A 15241-nucleotide genomic window follows, 5' to 3' on the forward strand; every position below is an offset into this window, starting at 1 on the left:
TCTCTGTAAACAAAATCAATAAAGCATATTAAAAAAAAACTTTCTTGGGTTTGTTTAATCCTCACCCAAGGATACGTTTTTCTCTTATTTTTTAAAAGATTTTTCATTGATTTCTAGAGAGGGAGGGAGGGAAGGAGAAAGAGAAACGTCGATGTGACAGCAGAACATCAATTGGCTGTCTCCTGCATGCTCCTTACTGGGGATCAAGCCCACAATCCGGGTATGAGCCCTGACTGGAAATTGAACCAGCAGCCTTTTGGCGCATGGTATGATGGTCAACTAACTGAGCCACACTGGCCAGGGCTTTTCTTGTGTTTTTTTTAAAAGTCTTTTATAAGAAAACTAGAGGCCCAGTGCACGAAATTCGTGCACAGGGTGTGTCTGTCCCTCAGCCCAGCCTGCACCCTCTCTAATCTGGGACCCCTCGAGGGATGTCCGACTGCCCGTTTAGGCCCGATCCCAGTAGGACTGCTGGCTCCCAACTGCTCGCCTGCCTGCCTGCCTTCCTGATTGCCCCTACCCGCTTCTGCCTGCCAGCCTGATCATCCCCTAACGGCTCCCCTGCCAGCCTGATTGCCCCTAACTGCCCTCCCCTGCAGGCCTGGTCATCCCTAACTGCCCTCCCCTGCAGGCCTGGTCCCCCCAACTGCTCTTCCCTGCAGGCCTGGGTCCCCCCAACTGCCCTTCCCTGCAAGCCCGGTCGCCCCCAACTTCTCTCCTCTGCCAGCCTGGTCATCCCTATCTGCCCTCCCTTGCAGGCTTGATCGACCCCATCTGCCCTCCCTTGCAGGCCTGGTCCCTCCCAACTGCCCTCCCCTGCTGGCCATCTTTGTGGCCGCCATCTTGTGTCCACATGGGGGCAGCCATCTTGTGTGTTGAAGTGATGGTCAATCTGCATATTACTCTTTTATTAGATAGGATATATCACATTAGCATGTTAGCCAGTAATTGGTAAGACATTGTGTTCGAGGATCTCTATACCTGTACCTCTTTTTCTATGATATGCAGTGAGTGGTTCACAACAGTTTTTAACATGTTAACCTTTTGCACTTGGATGTCGAGTGTGACTCGACACGGTTAGCATCGGTAGCAGCTCTTTTTATACTCTTTGAATGTATCAATAATTTGAAATATTAAAAAATCCAAGTAAGTTTGTATGAAAAGAAACTCTAGTTTTTTATTCTACTGCCGCGCTTTGTAAAATCTGGGGTATTTAAAAAATTAAATCCCGAGTAGAATAAAGGAATCGAGAAAAAAGCAAGCGAGTGCAAAGGGTTAAGCGCCCAGCCTCTTTTGTCTTCCAGATGGAAAGTATAGTGTCAGTCACCGGTGACTGACAGGGAGCTTAATGTGTTAATTCTCTATTTCTTTGGAATTAACTCAAGAAGGTGCTCTTTCTCAGAATGACTTGGATAATAATCCTATCTAATAAAGAGGGATATGTTAATTGACCATCATGCCCTCATAAGATGGTGGCACCCACAGCCAATAAAGAGGAAATATGCTAATTGACTGCCACACCCTCACAAGATGGCGGTGCCCACAGCCACAAGATGGCAGTGCCCAGTCTCCTCAGCCCCACCTCATCCAGCTGGAGTCCCCCAGTCCCTCAGCCCCACAGGGGAAAGCAGTTGGAGACGATCGGGCTGGCAGGCGGGGGGGTCAGTTGGGGACTTTCATGCCGTCAGGGGAGCAGTTAGGCATCAATCAGGCCACCAGGGGAGCGGTTAGGGAGCTATCAGGCTGGCATGCAGAGTGGTTAGCGGCAATCAGACAGACAGGCAGGCAAGTGGTTAGGAGCCAGCAGTCCTGGATTGTGAGAGGGATGTCTGATTGCCGGTTTAGGCACTGTTTCTCTGTTCTAGGTAGGAAAGAACCGGCAGTCGGACATCCCCTGAGGGTCCCATTTGGAGAGGATGCAGGCTGGGCTGAGGGACACCCCCCCCCCCCCCGTTTATGAATTTTGTGCACCGGGCCTCTAGTCTATATACATACATATATATACATATGTGTGTGTGTGTGTGTGTGTGTGTGTGTGTGTGTGTATATATATATATATGGCTAATATGCTAAGTGTCTGTCCTACCAGTCGCTATGACATGCACTGACCACCAGGGTGTAGATGCTCAATGCAGAGAAACGGCATCGCGGACCTGGCACCCACAAAGCAACTCTCAGCTTCCCCCAAGTGGTACATAGGCCCTGCCATCACCCTAGAGTGAAACCCCACCAAATCTCAGCCAATACTGCCCACACCCTATGGCACAAAATGTGGCCCACAGCCCAGCCCAGAAACAGTGGCTGTGGGCGCCAGGTAATTACATCACATAGCAACACCCAGCTTCCTCTCCCTAGCGACTAGCCTCCTTGGAGTTTTTTCAGCCCAGGAACAAGACTTGCTTTAAAGCCAGGTGGAAACATTTTACACTTTAACCAAGTGTCTGTGAAGCATTTTCTGTGCCTTATCTCATTTGATCCTCACAGAATTCCTGGAGTAGGTAGACTCAGTAGAATCTTGTTTTATTTCATTAGAAAGAAAAACGGAGATTTAGAAAGCTTAGAAACTTGACCTGACTGAAACGGAGTAAGAAATGGTGGACCTTGAAAATGACTTCAGATTTTCTCACTGCGCAGAATACAGTCAAACACTGCTGCAATTAAATATTTTACCTTTTCTTCTCCCTGTGTGATCTACAATAATAATCTGCTTCGTGTTGATATTTGCTGTGTTGCTGACAGTTACCTGAAAGAGAAGTTAGGATGCTTCACTGGGCTGGAAAAAGTTTAGCTACTAGTAAATCAGAAAGCAAATCTAATTAAGCAAGTTTATTCTGTATATATAAAAGGCTAAGTTGACTTGCATATGCGCAATACATATAAAGCTCTCGCTGGCGCCAATTACATTCGTGTGTTTCGATCTGTCGTCGATTGTGAATTTGGTTGACACTTATAAAGGACAAAAAGCAATATTAAAATATTTCTTCTAATTAATTTCCTTTCACTGTGCACGAATTCATGCACTGGGCCTCTAGCTGTTTTATAAAAGCTATTTTAAACTTCTTTATCATCTCAGCTCTGGGCCACTTACAGAAGAGCAATTTGGAACCAGGAAGAAAGTGGTAGATGAAGTTTCTTTAAAAAATGAGAGAATAGAAAAATGACAGGTTTTTTGTTTTTGTTTTTCTGTAAACTTACTCTGAAAATGAACTGGTTCCCATATCGAATTAGCATCTTCAGGGAAATTCTGCTGAAATGAACCAGTGAGATTAAATCATATTCAGGCAGGCCTTTCACAGATATTAGGTGTTAGGCACAGAGAAATCACTGGAGAGTACAGAGAAAAGGGAGAAGCAGTGCTTCCCAGGTTGGAAAAAATGAATATTATAAATTTTTTAGACCCTTAAAGCATACTTCTTTTTTTTTTTTTTTCATTTTATCATTTCTGTAGTTTTCTTTTTCCTAGTGTTTTTCTAACACTCTTATCTCTAGAAATAGTATAAAACTGTATTTTTACTTTGTGAGTATTGAGACTGTATCTGAATATTCTAATATGAGTGAGGAACGTCTTCAGCTATAAATACTTTAAAAACCTCACTAATATGTCCAAAACAGAAGTTTCTTTTTCTTTCGTGGCAGGAAGTCCACAGATAAGCAGTTCTTGGGCAGTATACCATCTCAAGATAAAGGTATCAAGAATTGGGGTACCATTTTTCTTCCTGAGCCATCATCTTTATATGTGGCATTTAACTTTCCTATATAATAAAAGGCCAGAGGCATCACAGCCGGAATGACCAGAGACTAGACTACCATAGCCCCTTGCAGGGCTGGCCCCATCCCCAAGCAAGCAGTTAGGGGGCAATCAGGCAGGCATGCAGAGTGGTTAGGGGTGATCAGGTAGGCAGACCAGTGGTTAGGGGTGATCAGGTAGGCAGGCCAGCAGTTAGGGGAGATCAGGTAGGCAGATGGCCCCTCACTGGGCTGGCCCTGGCCCCAAGCAGGTGGTTAGGGGCAATCAGGCAGGCAGACCAGTGGTTAGGGGTGATCAGGTAGGCAGGCAGAGTGGTTAGGGGCCATCAGGCAGGCAGGCCAGTGGTTAGGGGCCATTAGGTACGCAGCTGGCCCCTCACAGGGCTGGCCCCACCCCCCAGCAAAGAAAGAGGGTGGCCCAGGCCAGCCAAACCATCGCACTCCCGTCTGTCACCTGCAGAGGGAGGCCACTGGTGGCGGGGAGGGGAGGAGGGGTGCAGTGTTGCACAGATGGCAAGCAGTGGCAGTGGTGGGGATGGGGCCAGCTGCCTGCAGCCTGGGGAAGGAAAGCCCCAATAGGCCCTGATCTCAGGCCAGGCCTAGGAACCCTACCGAGGGGTGCTGGATTGTGAGAGAGTACAGGCTAGGTTAAGGAACCCTCCCCTCTACCCCTCGAGTGCATGAATTTTCATGCACCAGGCCTCTAGTATGATTATAAAATGGTTGTTTTACCTTTAGGCACTGTTTCTCTGTTCTAGGTAAGAAAGAACAAAGAACTTCCTTCTAGTGATTTTGGCTCCCCACTGCCCCTGAAGGAATTCTTTTTACTAGAGATCTCCATGTATATCAAATTGTCCAGAACTTTTATATGTGGCCACCTCTAGCTGAAAGGAAAGCTATGAGATCCAAGTGTTACTTTCCTGCTTCTATAGGAGGAAGGCAAATAAAAAGGGATGTTGAGTGAGCTCTTGTACGATGTTTGCCAAATAAGAGAAATTTTGCATTATAATTTCTGGTGAACATATATTTAGACCATTTGAAAAAAATACTGGGAAGTTGGTAAGAGGGTGAATGTGAAAGTTTTGTTAGTCCTTAATTATGTTCTAAAAAAAAACAAGAATTGCCCGGCCAGTGGCTTAGGTGGTTGAGCATCGTCCTGTGCCCCAAATGTTGCTGGTTTGATTCCCAGTCGGGGCACATACCTGGGTTGCAGGTTCAATCCCCAGTTGGTTCACGCATGGAAGGCAACCCAATTGACATTTCTGTCTTTCTCCCTTCCTCTCTCTAAGCTTGTTCTCAGGTGAGGATTAAAAAACAAAACAGAGAATTCCCGCATCTCATAATTTTATCAGAGGGATTACAAAACCTTATAAACTATTAAACCTTTTGTTGGAAGGCAAAGTTGAATAAGCACCATAATAAAGTCTATTTAGACTTAAACTTGTTTTTATAATCTTTTGTGAAATATAACAAGACTTGCACATTCTTTACACTTGGCACTCTTGAGCTTTCTCAGCCAAGTTGTTATAAGAATAGTGTATTTTAAGCTAATTTTAATTTTGTTCATCTGTTCACCCAGTACAACCTTTCTGCTGTGAGGACAGGATTCTGGCTCTGTGACAGGCGTCTTTTTGGAGACCCTTCTTCAAAGAGCCCTGCTGCCTATAAAAGATAGGTAAGCCTTCTCTCCCAAGAATTTTTTGTTTTGCCTTCCTTCAAAAAGTGCTCTTGTCGTTCCTCTGATTTTATACCTTCAAGGTTATCAGAGACATGGAAAACCCCTTCAGTTTTAAAAAAAATTATATTATTAATCTTTTAAAAATGTAGATTATAGTACATTGTACTATCTAAAATTAATGGCAGCTGTCAATTCTTATCTGTTTTCCTTGAGCACTTCAAAAATACCTACAATAGTGGATGGTCCTGATTGAATCACTCACAGCATATTCAAAAATAGCAAGCCAGGATCTTAAAAATAAATCCATGACAATTTGGAAACTAACCTTTCCTTCTTTTTGTTTTAAACTTACCTAATTCTTTCCCATACATTTTGTTAAAAGACCCAAGTTTGGGGAATATGCTACATGCTGTTGGCATTACAGAAGATACTTTCTAGCCAAAATATAGTTTGAGTAGTATCTAATATAGAATTTCAAAAAAGAATCTATCTGCTGATGAGGGGAACCTTTGGGGAGAAATGGAAGAAGTACCAGTTGAAATTCACCTTGGGAATAGAAAGTTCGACATGTGAACAAAGATGGGGAGCAGGAAAGTACAGGGTACCTTTGACAAACACTTGCTATGGTTAGATACTGTGTCCAGAAGTAAAGCAATGAGGTGAAGCTAGAGTAATGTAGGTTGAAGGCAGACTAAGAACCCATGAGGTTGGGCATTGTGTGAATAATAAAACCTTTGGGGATAGATTCATCATTCTCATCCATTCAAAGCAATTGTCTTCTTCTACCTGAGCTCTTTGCTATGTGGGAAAAGAGGGACATGGCCTCCGCTTCGCAGGAACTGGCGGTCTCCCCGTGGAGAAGTACCACTTGTTCAATAAGCATTTGTTGGTACCTTCAAGGAGGAGAAACTATTGAGTCATGTACTTTCACGTCTTGCATCTCATTTAGCCTTGACTCCATGAGAGAGGAGTGTATATCCTCCTTTTTGTACTTTGAAGATACAATAAATATATAATGATTTTTTTAAATGCCTTCTCTGTATTACTCTTTCCAGAGCTGCTAATTCATGTAGTTTTGTCTTCAGAATTGTCTATGTAGAACTCGTGATTTAGATGCAAATTCGACTTTAAGCAATGGCTTTGGAAAATTAATATGAGTATAAATCTACTTTTGCTTATAAGAACTTAAAAGCTATTGACATAAACTTTATAACGAGAAATTATCCCATTGATTGCTTCATCTGGTTGCTGCTTTCTGCTTATATATCTCCAATAATTCATAAGCTAGACCAGGAGTTGGTAAACAGGGGTCGTACACCAGATTTGTCTTATGGCCTATTTTTGTACAGCCTGCAAGCTGAGAATGGTTTTTCCACTTTTAAAATATTTGTAAAAAAACAAATGAAGAATGTGCAATAATGACCATATATAGCAAGGAAAGCCTAAAATAGTTACTATTTGGTAATTTATAGAAAAGGCTTGGTGACAGATCTAGACCATAAATTTATATCTCGTGGTTTATAGCCAGGAGAGTCAGCTGTGGGGCTTTTTAAAATATATAGGTGCCAAGGCCCCATCCATGTGATTTGATTTAATAGTCTTTTTTTGTTCCCTCATAAATGTACACTCAATATAGGTAAGTTGTGCCAGAAGGCAATGCTATTAACAATCAAGTTTGCTAATTGCTTTTAATAGAAAAACATGTTTATCTTAGCAAGCAGAGTAAACTAATGAAACATAACCTCGGGGTTGGAATATATCTTTAAGGGTTATCTGGTCTCCACAGATGTTTTCCCACCTCAATTTTCAAAATAATTACATAGTAACTACTAAGTGCCAGTCTTAAGCAATACTCTGGAGATCAAGAAACAAGACAGGGTCTCTATCTTTACGTAGTTCAATTTAGTTGGTAGGAGGGCGGAGGTCATGGACTGAAGAGAAAAGTACAGTAGAATATAACTTACCTGTGGACAAGGTAATGTGGAAGCTCAGAAGACAGGGAGTATTTACCTCTTTCTAGGGGCATGGGAGCAAAGATCCAAATAGGGAAACTTCACAGGTGGTTAACAGTTTGATATGAACCTTGAAGGATAAGCAGGAGAGGTTGGCATAGCAAAAGAAAGGTGTTTGGAGAACACTACTTATACAAAATCGTATTACACCTGTTTTAGCTTTAAAAAAAAATTTTAGAAGAAAGGATCTAGAGGCCCATACCAGGTTTGGGGGAAAACTCAAAGACAGCCCTAATACAGAGTTTGGTTGTTTTTTGCTGCCATTCTGTATTATTTGTCAACAATTTTTATTCTTTGTCATCATTAGTAATTTTGTGTGTAATGGGAAAAGAGTTGTTTAACAATATGATAAATAGGTTATGGTATCACTGGCTTATTCCTATAATTTAGTAGTTTCAACTCTGGCTTAAAGAAATATATAAGTAGATTAGTCATTTCTATATGCAACTAATATGGTAGGAGGCACACTGGACTTAATCAAAGGTCTTGGTTTTTAATAGCTCTAAGACATTAACTCACATATACTGTATACGTGCCCTTGACCGGGAATCGAACCCAAACCCTCTGATGCATGGGCTGGCACTCTAACCACTGAGCAACACGGGCACGGCACCTTTTAATTATATTTTTAACCACATCCTGGGTTCAGAGTAAACCTGATCCTATAAATGATACAGAAGTGAACATGACAAGAAATATTTAAATGGCTACTTTATGCCAAACACTTGTAGTTGCTAGGGACACGTAGGACTGAATAGATAGTAGGGTGTCTGTTATGAAAGAGATAGTCAGATCTATCCTTAAACTTGTAGTGAGGAAACTATGTAAATATCGACAGTTTAATAAATATATATATTAAATGCTTATTTTCTCTGCTGCCTTATGTGTATTTATGTATTTGATTCTCACAAAATTTCTATACCGTGGCCATAGGTCATCATATCTACAATGCCTATAAGGCATCATTGTAATGTAAATTATAAAATGTACCCCAATTTCAGAGAAACAAAAATGTGAAAAAGAGTGTTACATTTAGCCTTGTCTGGTATTATCTTTGTTTTACAGATGAGGAAACAGGCACAGGGAAGGGTTATTTGCCTGAGAATGCAGAATTAGTCAGTAGTGGAGTTAGGACTTGAACCAGGAAGTTTGGCTCTAAAACCTGTGTTCTTATTCACTACTTCACAATCCTTCCATAAAGAAGGTATAAATGAATTATAGGCCAAGGACTGTGGGACTATGGATTAATCAAATGGGTGGTATTAGGAAAGAATTAGAGGAAGTGATTGATCGTTAAGTTGGCCTTGGAACCATGAGTGAAATTTTTCTAAGTAGAGGAGGAGAAATGAAAGTAGTGGTGATTTGGAAGTTCATGCAAATGTTAAGTGGGCATAGTTTAACTTTCCTTCTCAGGTCTCCCAGGGCCTCTTTCCATTACCTCCAAAATTTCAGATTACCTGTATTTGCCTTACCTGCCAAAAATTCTCTATACCTCCTATACCTAATAACTTACCTTCAGAGCGGCTGTTGTGGTTTTTTTCATACCTGTAAGACCAAAGCACAAGTTAATGAGTTATTTGATTGCCTCTCAGCTTGAAATGAAACCTTTAGGTATGCATATCTACACAGTTTAGTTATTTTACTCTCTAGCTTTTGCTCTTTCCCATGCTATCCTTTATCAGTCTAAAAAGTGATACTTTACTGAATTTGTACCTTTAATTTGTCACAGAATAATTTGTAACTGGTTTTTGAAGACAAGTGAAATTCAATATAAATAACAATTTGTATGGTGCGTCCAGTCTTATCAGAACATAATGAAATAAACATGATGTGTCCTGGCTAGTTAATAAAAGTGTCATTAAGTCTATCTAACTGCTTTTTATTCTATGTATCTATTATATATATATATCTGCCTTGCCTTTAAAGAAAGCATGCACTTCAAGTTTTTGTAGGAAATTACATTTGCATAATGAATTTTACAAAAGGAAGCACTTACAATAGTAATAATACTAATATTTATTAAGTGTTTTCTATATGCAGGACACCATTAAAGTACTTTCATGTTTTAATGCATTTACTGTCCATGAAACCATAATTACTGTTATTTTCCTTGTTTTGTAAATGAGGAAACCAAGGCCCAGAGATGTGCTGGGGCTAGAATTTGAAACCAGGAAGCTTGCCTCCAGATCCCACACTCTTACCTATTATTTTGTTCCTCTAGAGTATTTTTGCAATCTTTTTGTTAATAGGTAATAGACTAAATGTCTATTTAAAAAACTAGAGAACACTATTTCTTCTAGGTGATGATATTAAATATAGAATGAAGCATAGTTTTTTTTTTTTTTTTTTATTGATTTTTTACAGAGAGGAAGGGTGAGAGAGAGCTAGTAACATCGATGAGTGAGAAACATCGACCAGCTGCCTCCTGCACATACCAGGGATGTGCCCGCAGCCAATGTACATGCCCTTGACCGGAATCAACCTGGGACCTTTCAGTCCGCAGACCGACGCTCTATCCATTGAGCCAAACCGGTTTGTATCACAGTAATTTTATGAACATGGTTTGATTATCCTTTATCACTGCAAATTTTAAACTGTTATTACTCCCAACTTGCAGGTTTTAAAATAGTGCCTTTAAAAATTTTAATGACAGCCTTAACCTTTTGCACTCAGATGTCAAGTGTGACTCGACACGGTTAGCATCAGTAGCAGCTCGATAAAAAACACAAGCAAGTGCAAAGGGTTAAATTATCTAATTTGAATGAGGATAAAATACTAATGTTTATAACATCGTTACCCCTTGCTCACCCTCTCCAACCCTTCCTCTCTAATAAAAGAGTAATATGCAAATTAACCATCACTCCGCTACATAAGCCACGCCCACCAGCCAATCAGAGCGAGTATGCAAATTAACCCCAACCAAGATGGCTACCAGAAGGGAGGCTTGGGTTTTCCCGGTAACAGAGGAAGCCAAGCTTTCCACACACTCTGGCTGGCCCAGGACTCCACTCAAGGATACAAAGTTTCAATTATAGACGATACATCAATCCCAAGAGAAATGGCTGCCAGACATGGAGTGAGCAGGAGGCTTGGCTCCACTCCAGGCTACAAAGGTTCTATTGTAGAAGGTAAATAAATTCCAGATACCAGGGCCTCTGCTTGGGTCGCCAGGGGCGTGGCTGGCCTGCAAACCACCACAGGCCCCTTGCCCAGGCCTCTCCACACCCCAAGGGAACCCCACCTGATCCAGGACACCCTTCAGGGCAAACCAGCTGGTCCCCACCTGTGCACCAGGCCTCTATTCTATGTAATAAAAGAGTAATATGCAGATTGACCATCACTCCAACACACAAGATCAAGATAGCTGCCCCCATGTGGTCAAAGATCCTGTCCCCATGTGGACACAAGATGGCCACCACAAGATGGCCAGCAGGGGAGGGTAGTTGGGAGGGACCAGGCCTGCAAGGGAAGGCAGTTGAGAGGGACCAGGCCTGCAAGGGAGGGCAGTTGGAGGTGATCAACCCTGCAGAGGAGGGAAGTTAGGGGTGATCAGGCCGGCAGAGGAGGGAAGTTGGGGGCAAACAGGCTGGCAGGGGAGCAGTTAGACATCAATCAGGCTGGCATGGGAGTGGTTAGGGAGTGATCAGGCTGGCAGGCAGAAGCGGTTAGGGGCAATCAGGAAGGCAGACAGGCAAGCAGTTGGGAGCCAGCAGTCCTGGATTGTGAGAGGGATGTCCGACTGCCTGTTTAGGCCTGATTCCAGTGGGATCGGGCCTAAACGAGCAGTCGGACATCCCTCGAGGGGTCCCAGATTGGAGAAGGTGCAAGCTGGGCTGAGGGACACCCCCCCCTCGCCCCCCGTGCACGAATTTCGTGCACCAGGCCTCTAGTTCTGTAATAACTTTCTTTCTTATAAAATATTTGAATGTGTTACAGGTCCAGATTTTATTACCCTCTGACTGAAGAGGGTTATTTAATAGTGATGATTTTATTCTATGTATTAAGTGCATCAACAGAACTTAGGAATTTTTAGTATTCCTTTTCAGGCCTTATTGTGGTTCTTATTAATTATGTGGATGCTTAATAAACTTAAAACTTAAGTTAATTACAGAAATCTGTGGTGAATCATTAATGACGTTCTCGCAACCCCCACTACCTAAAACACCTCTGAGAATTAGGAAATAAGTAAAAATGACTCTAAATAGCAAAAATCCATAGAAAAACTCATATACTTTACTTTTAGAAGTATGTCAGCCCCTCTCAAGTGCATTTTTTTAGTGGTTCCCAGCTGACAGTATTACTGAGTTAATTCAAGGTGATATTAGGCTTGCTTAAGTAAATATGTACAGGGATGGCAGTGAAGCAAGAGGAAAGTGACACTAAAATCCAATGTATTGCACTTAGAAATCGCCTCTGAGCCCACTCAATTTTTGGAACAGGTTGGTCTGTACACTTGAATTTTTCTTAAGAATAAATTCAACCCAATGTCTCTGTCCTTAAAGGAACAGATTGAATTATGATGATGATCAGAAATTGAGTGTAAAACATTTGCAGAAACATGTGATTTGCAATATTTTTGGTATATAAAGATCAGATTTTAAGTTATCTTGGGATATTTGCTTATATAGAATACTTTTACCTTTGGATAGGTTAATTCATGTTTCCTAATTTCATAGACCCTGGTTGAGACAAAGTAACTATAAATTAATATTGTCATTTTAATTTATCCACATATATATTCTTTGCTTTTGTCTTATTGACTATGAGTTAGTATTTAAGAAAACAGCTTCTGAAGTCAGACTTATTTGAATCTCACTTTATTAGTTATGTGTCTCTGGACAAAAGAATAACCTCTCTGAGCTTTAGTTTCCTCATATCCTCCTATCTAATAAAAGGGTAATATGCAAATTGACCATCACTCCAACACACAAGATAGCTGCCCCCATGTGGACACAAGATGGCCAGCAGGGGAGGGTAGTTGGGAGGGAACAGGCCTGCAGGGGAGGGCAGTTAGGGGTGACCAGGCCAGCAGAGGAGGGCAGTTGGGAGGCAGAGGGGCAGAGGAGGCCTACAGGGGAGGGCAATTGGGGGGGACCAGGCCTGCAGGGGAGGGCAGATGGAGGGGACCAGGTCGGCAGGCGATGGCAGGGGAGCAATTAGGGGCTATCGGGCTGGCAGGGGAGCAGTTAGGCGTCAATCAGGCTGACAGGGGAGTGGTTAGGGGGTGATCAGGCTGGCAGGAAGAAGCAGTTAGGGGCAAATCAGGCAGGCGGGCAGGCAGGCAAGCGGTTGGGAGCCAGCAGTCCTGGATTATGAGAGGGATGTCTGACTGCCTGTTTTAGCCCAATCCCACCGGGCAGTCGGGCATCCCTTGAGGGGTCCCAGATTGTAGACGGTGCAGGCTGGGCTGACGGATATTTACCCCCACCTCTACCCCCCGTGCATGAATTTCATGCACTGGGCCTCTAGTATAATAATAAAAGGGTAATATAATTATACCTGATGTTCCTTCTGGATGACCTTCTGGACGAAGCCGGGGTGGCAGGGGCCAAGGCAGAGGTGGCCGCCATGGCTGTGGGGGCTGAGCCCCTTGCACGAATTTTGTGCATCGGGCTTCTAGTATATTCATAAATTGTTATTTTGCAACTATTGTGCACCATGCACTATTTTAGGAGGGGATACATAGATGAACACAATGGTCAAAAAAATCCCTGTCCTTATGGCCTTTACATATGAATTGGGAGAGACTGACAGTAAATAACGGCATATTAATAGTACCTGTATTCGAGTCTTTCAGGATCATGTGAGGTAATTAATGCACATAAAGTTTTCTATCTAATAGTGTGGAATAAATGTGGGCATCTATTATTTTTAGTGTTTGATTCTTGACTTCACATGACTAGTCTTATGTTGGCATAAAATTAAATTTATTGGGCATATTAGTAATCTTAAACATTAATAATTAGCAATACTTTGTTATTGGTGATACTGAATACATTCATTTTCTCTAATATTGTTGATGGGTAAAGAGAAGTAGAGAGAGATAACATTTAATTTCATCAACGTATGTACTTTGCTTTCCTTTACAACAGCCACCGAAAAAGACATCTAAAAAAGAAAAACCTAAACAGAAAGCCACTTCTAAAAGTAAAAAATCTGTAAAGAATGCTAATGTGAAAAAGGCAGATAGCAGTACCACCAAGAAGAATCAAAACAGTTCCAAAAAAGGTATGTTAGAAATTATACATTTTCAGCAACTTTAAAGATATAACATACATGCTGTAACATATTTTGTAAGTGTTTAGAACATAAACTAGGAATAACATTGGGGGAAAAGTAGTACACCAGTTTTTTATTGTTTATAATTTTTCAAAATTGACATTTGTATGTTTATAGGTAATTTATAGAGTGGTGATTTATAATTTTTTAAATCTAGGATCCCTTTGAGAATCTGATGACTGCTTATAGAATTTTTCCCAGTATATGTTGAATGGTAATTTACTATGTAAGAAAAAATTTTATTCACATGTAATGTCTTACTTTTAGAAAGTGAATCTGAGGATAGTTCAGATGATGAACCTTTAATTAAAAAACTGAAGAAACCTCCTACAGATGAAGAGTTAAAGGAAACAGTAAAGAAATTATTGGCCAGTGCTAACTTGGAGGAAGTTACAATGAAACAGATTTGCAAAAAGGTAATTGGACAGGTGCTTGGATAAGTTTGCTTTTATTTGAAAAATTCTTTCACCCATTCAGTTCGAAGCCAGATTCTTATATTCATTCATTCATTCATTGAACACATATTATTGAACTACTACATGCCAGGCACTCTGTTTACAGGTCTGGGATAACCACATTAAATATAGTAAGTCAAAGCCTCTGCTCTTTGGAGTTGTTTCATAAACAACAGTAGAATGTATACAGTGAATAAAGTGCTACATTCCAAACTGCATAGGAAACTATCTTTTCCTGATCTAGAAACTTTATTGATGCATCTTTAGATTGTTAGTTTTACAAAGCAAAAATCTCATGGTCCACATGATTTTCAGTCAGTGTTATTATGATAAAGAGTTGTTATAGATTAGGTACTTAGCTCAGACTTCTGTGACGTTCTGATACTTCTCAGGAAATAAAATGACCAAATCTTGAATATGATTCCATATTCTACCTCAATATTGGGAAATTTTAGAATTTGGTTTCTTACAGTAAAGTGAAATTGAAATTTGAAATGTATCAGTTGTGAAATATTCTATACCTTCTAAAGACATTTATCATTTTTTAATTTATTCGTTCAGTACTCACTGAGTCTTTACTACATATCAGGCCCTGGGATAGATGTGAGAGGTAGAGCTGGAGAAGATATTACTTCGCTTTAGGGAGATATAACTTCACTTTCACGTCCAGTGGAATTGAAAGACATTCGTTTTTGGTAATTAGAGTACAACTAGAGGGCCGATGCACGAAATTCGTGCAAGGGGCTCAACCCTTGGCCCTTGCGGCCCCGGCTTCATCCGGAAGGTCGTTTGGCTATCCGGTCTAATTAGCATATTACGCCTCTATTATTATAGATGTTTGAGGGCTGTGTTGGAAGAGTGAAAAAGGTGCTACAGCACTATCCAACTTGGGATTGAGAGGAAGGGGGTTGTGGAAATCTGGAAAAGCACATTGGAAGAGATCTGGGAGGTTTAGCTGTCCCATACAATTGAGGAACATTGACACAGTCACAAAATGTGACAAATAATAACTGTGAAGAATAGTGATTAGTTTAATTTGGCTGCAGACTAGAGTTGGAAGTAAGTCACAG

At 41.2% G+C, this 15241-nt stretch overlaps 1 protein-coding gene across 1 annotated transcript in view; it reads left to right on the forward strand.

Annotated features, from left to right (window-relative positions):
* Nucleotides 1-15241, forward strand: part of DEK (DEK proto-oncogene) — a 42001-nt gene that overhangs the window by 21861 nt on the left and 4899 nt on the right. Inside the window, exons 8-9 of the mRNA XM_054721438.1 lie at nt 13530-13665; nt 13984-14132. Coding sequence (XP_054577413.1) covers nt 13530-13665; nt 13984-14132 — 285 coding nt within the window. The remainder of the gene's footprint in view (nt 1-13529; nt 13666-13983; nt 14133-15241) is intronic.

This window comes from Eptesicus fuscus, chromosome 9 (assembly GCF_027574615.1).
Source record: "Eptesicus fuscus isolate TK198812 chromosome 9, DD_ASM_mEF_20220401, whole genome shotgun sequence".
Lineage (NCBI taxonomy): Eukaryota > Metazoa > Chordata > Mammalia > Chiroptera > Vespertilionidae > Eptesicus > Eptesicus fuscus.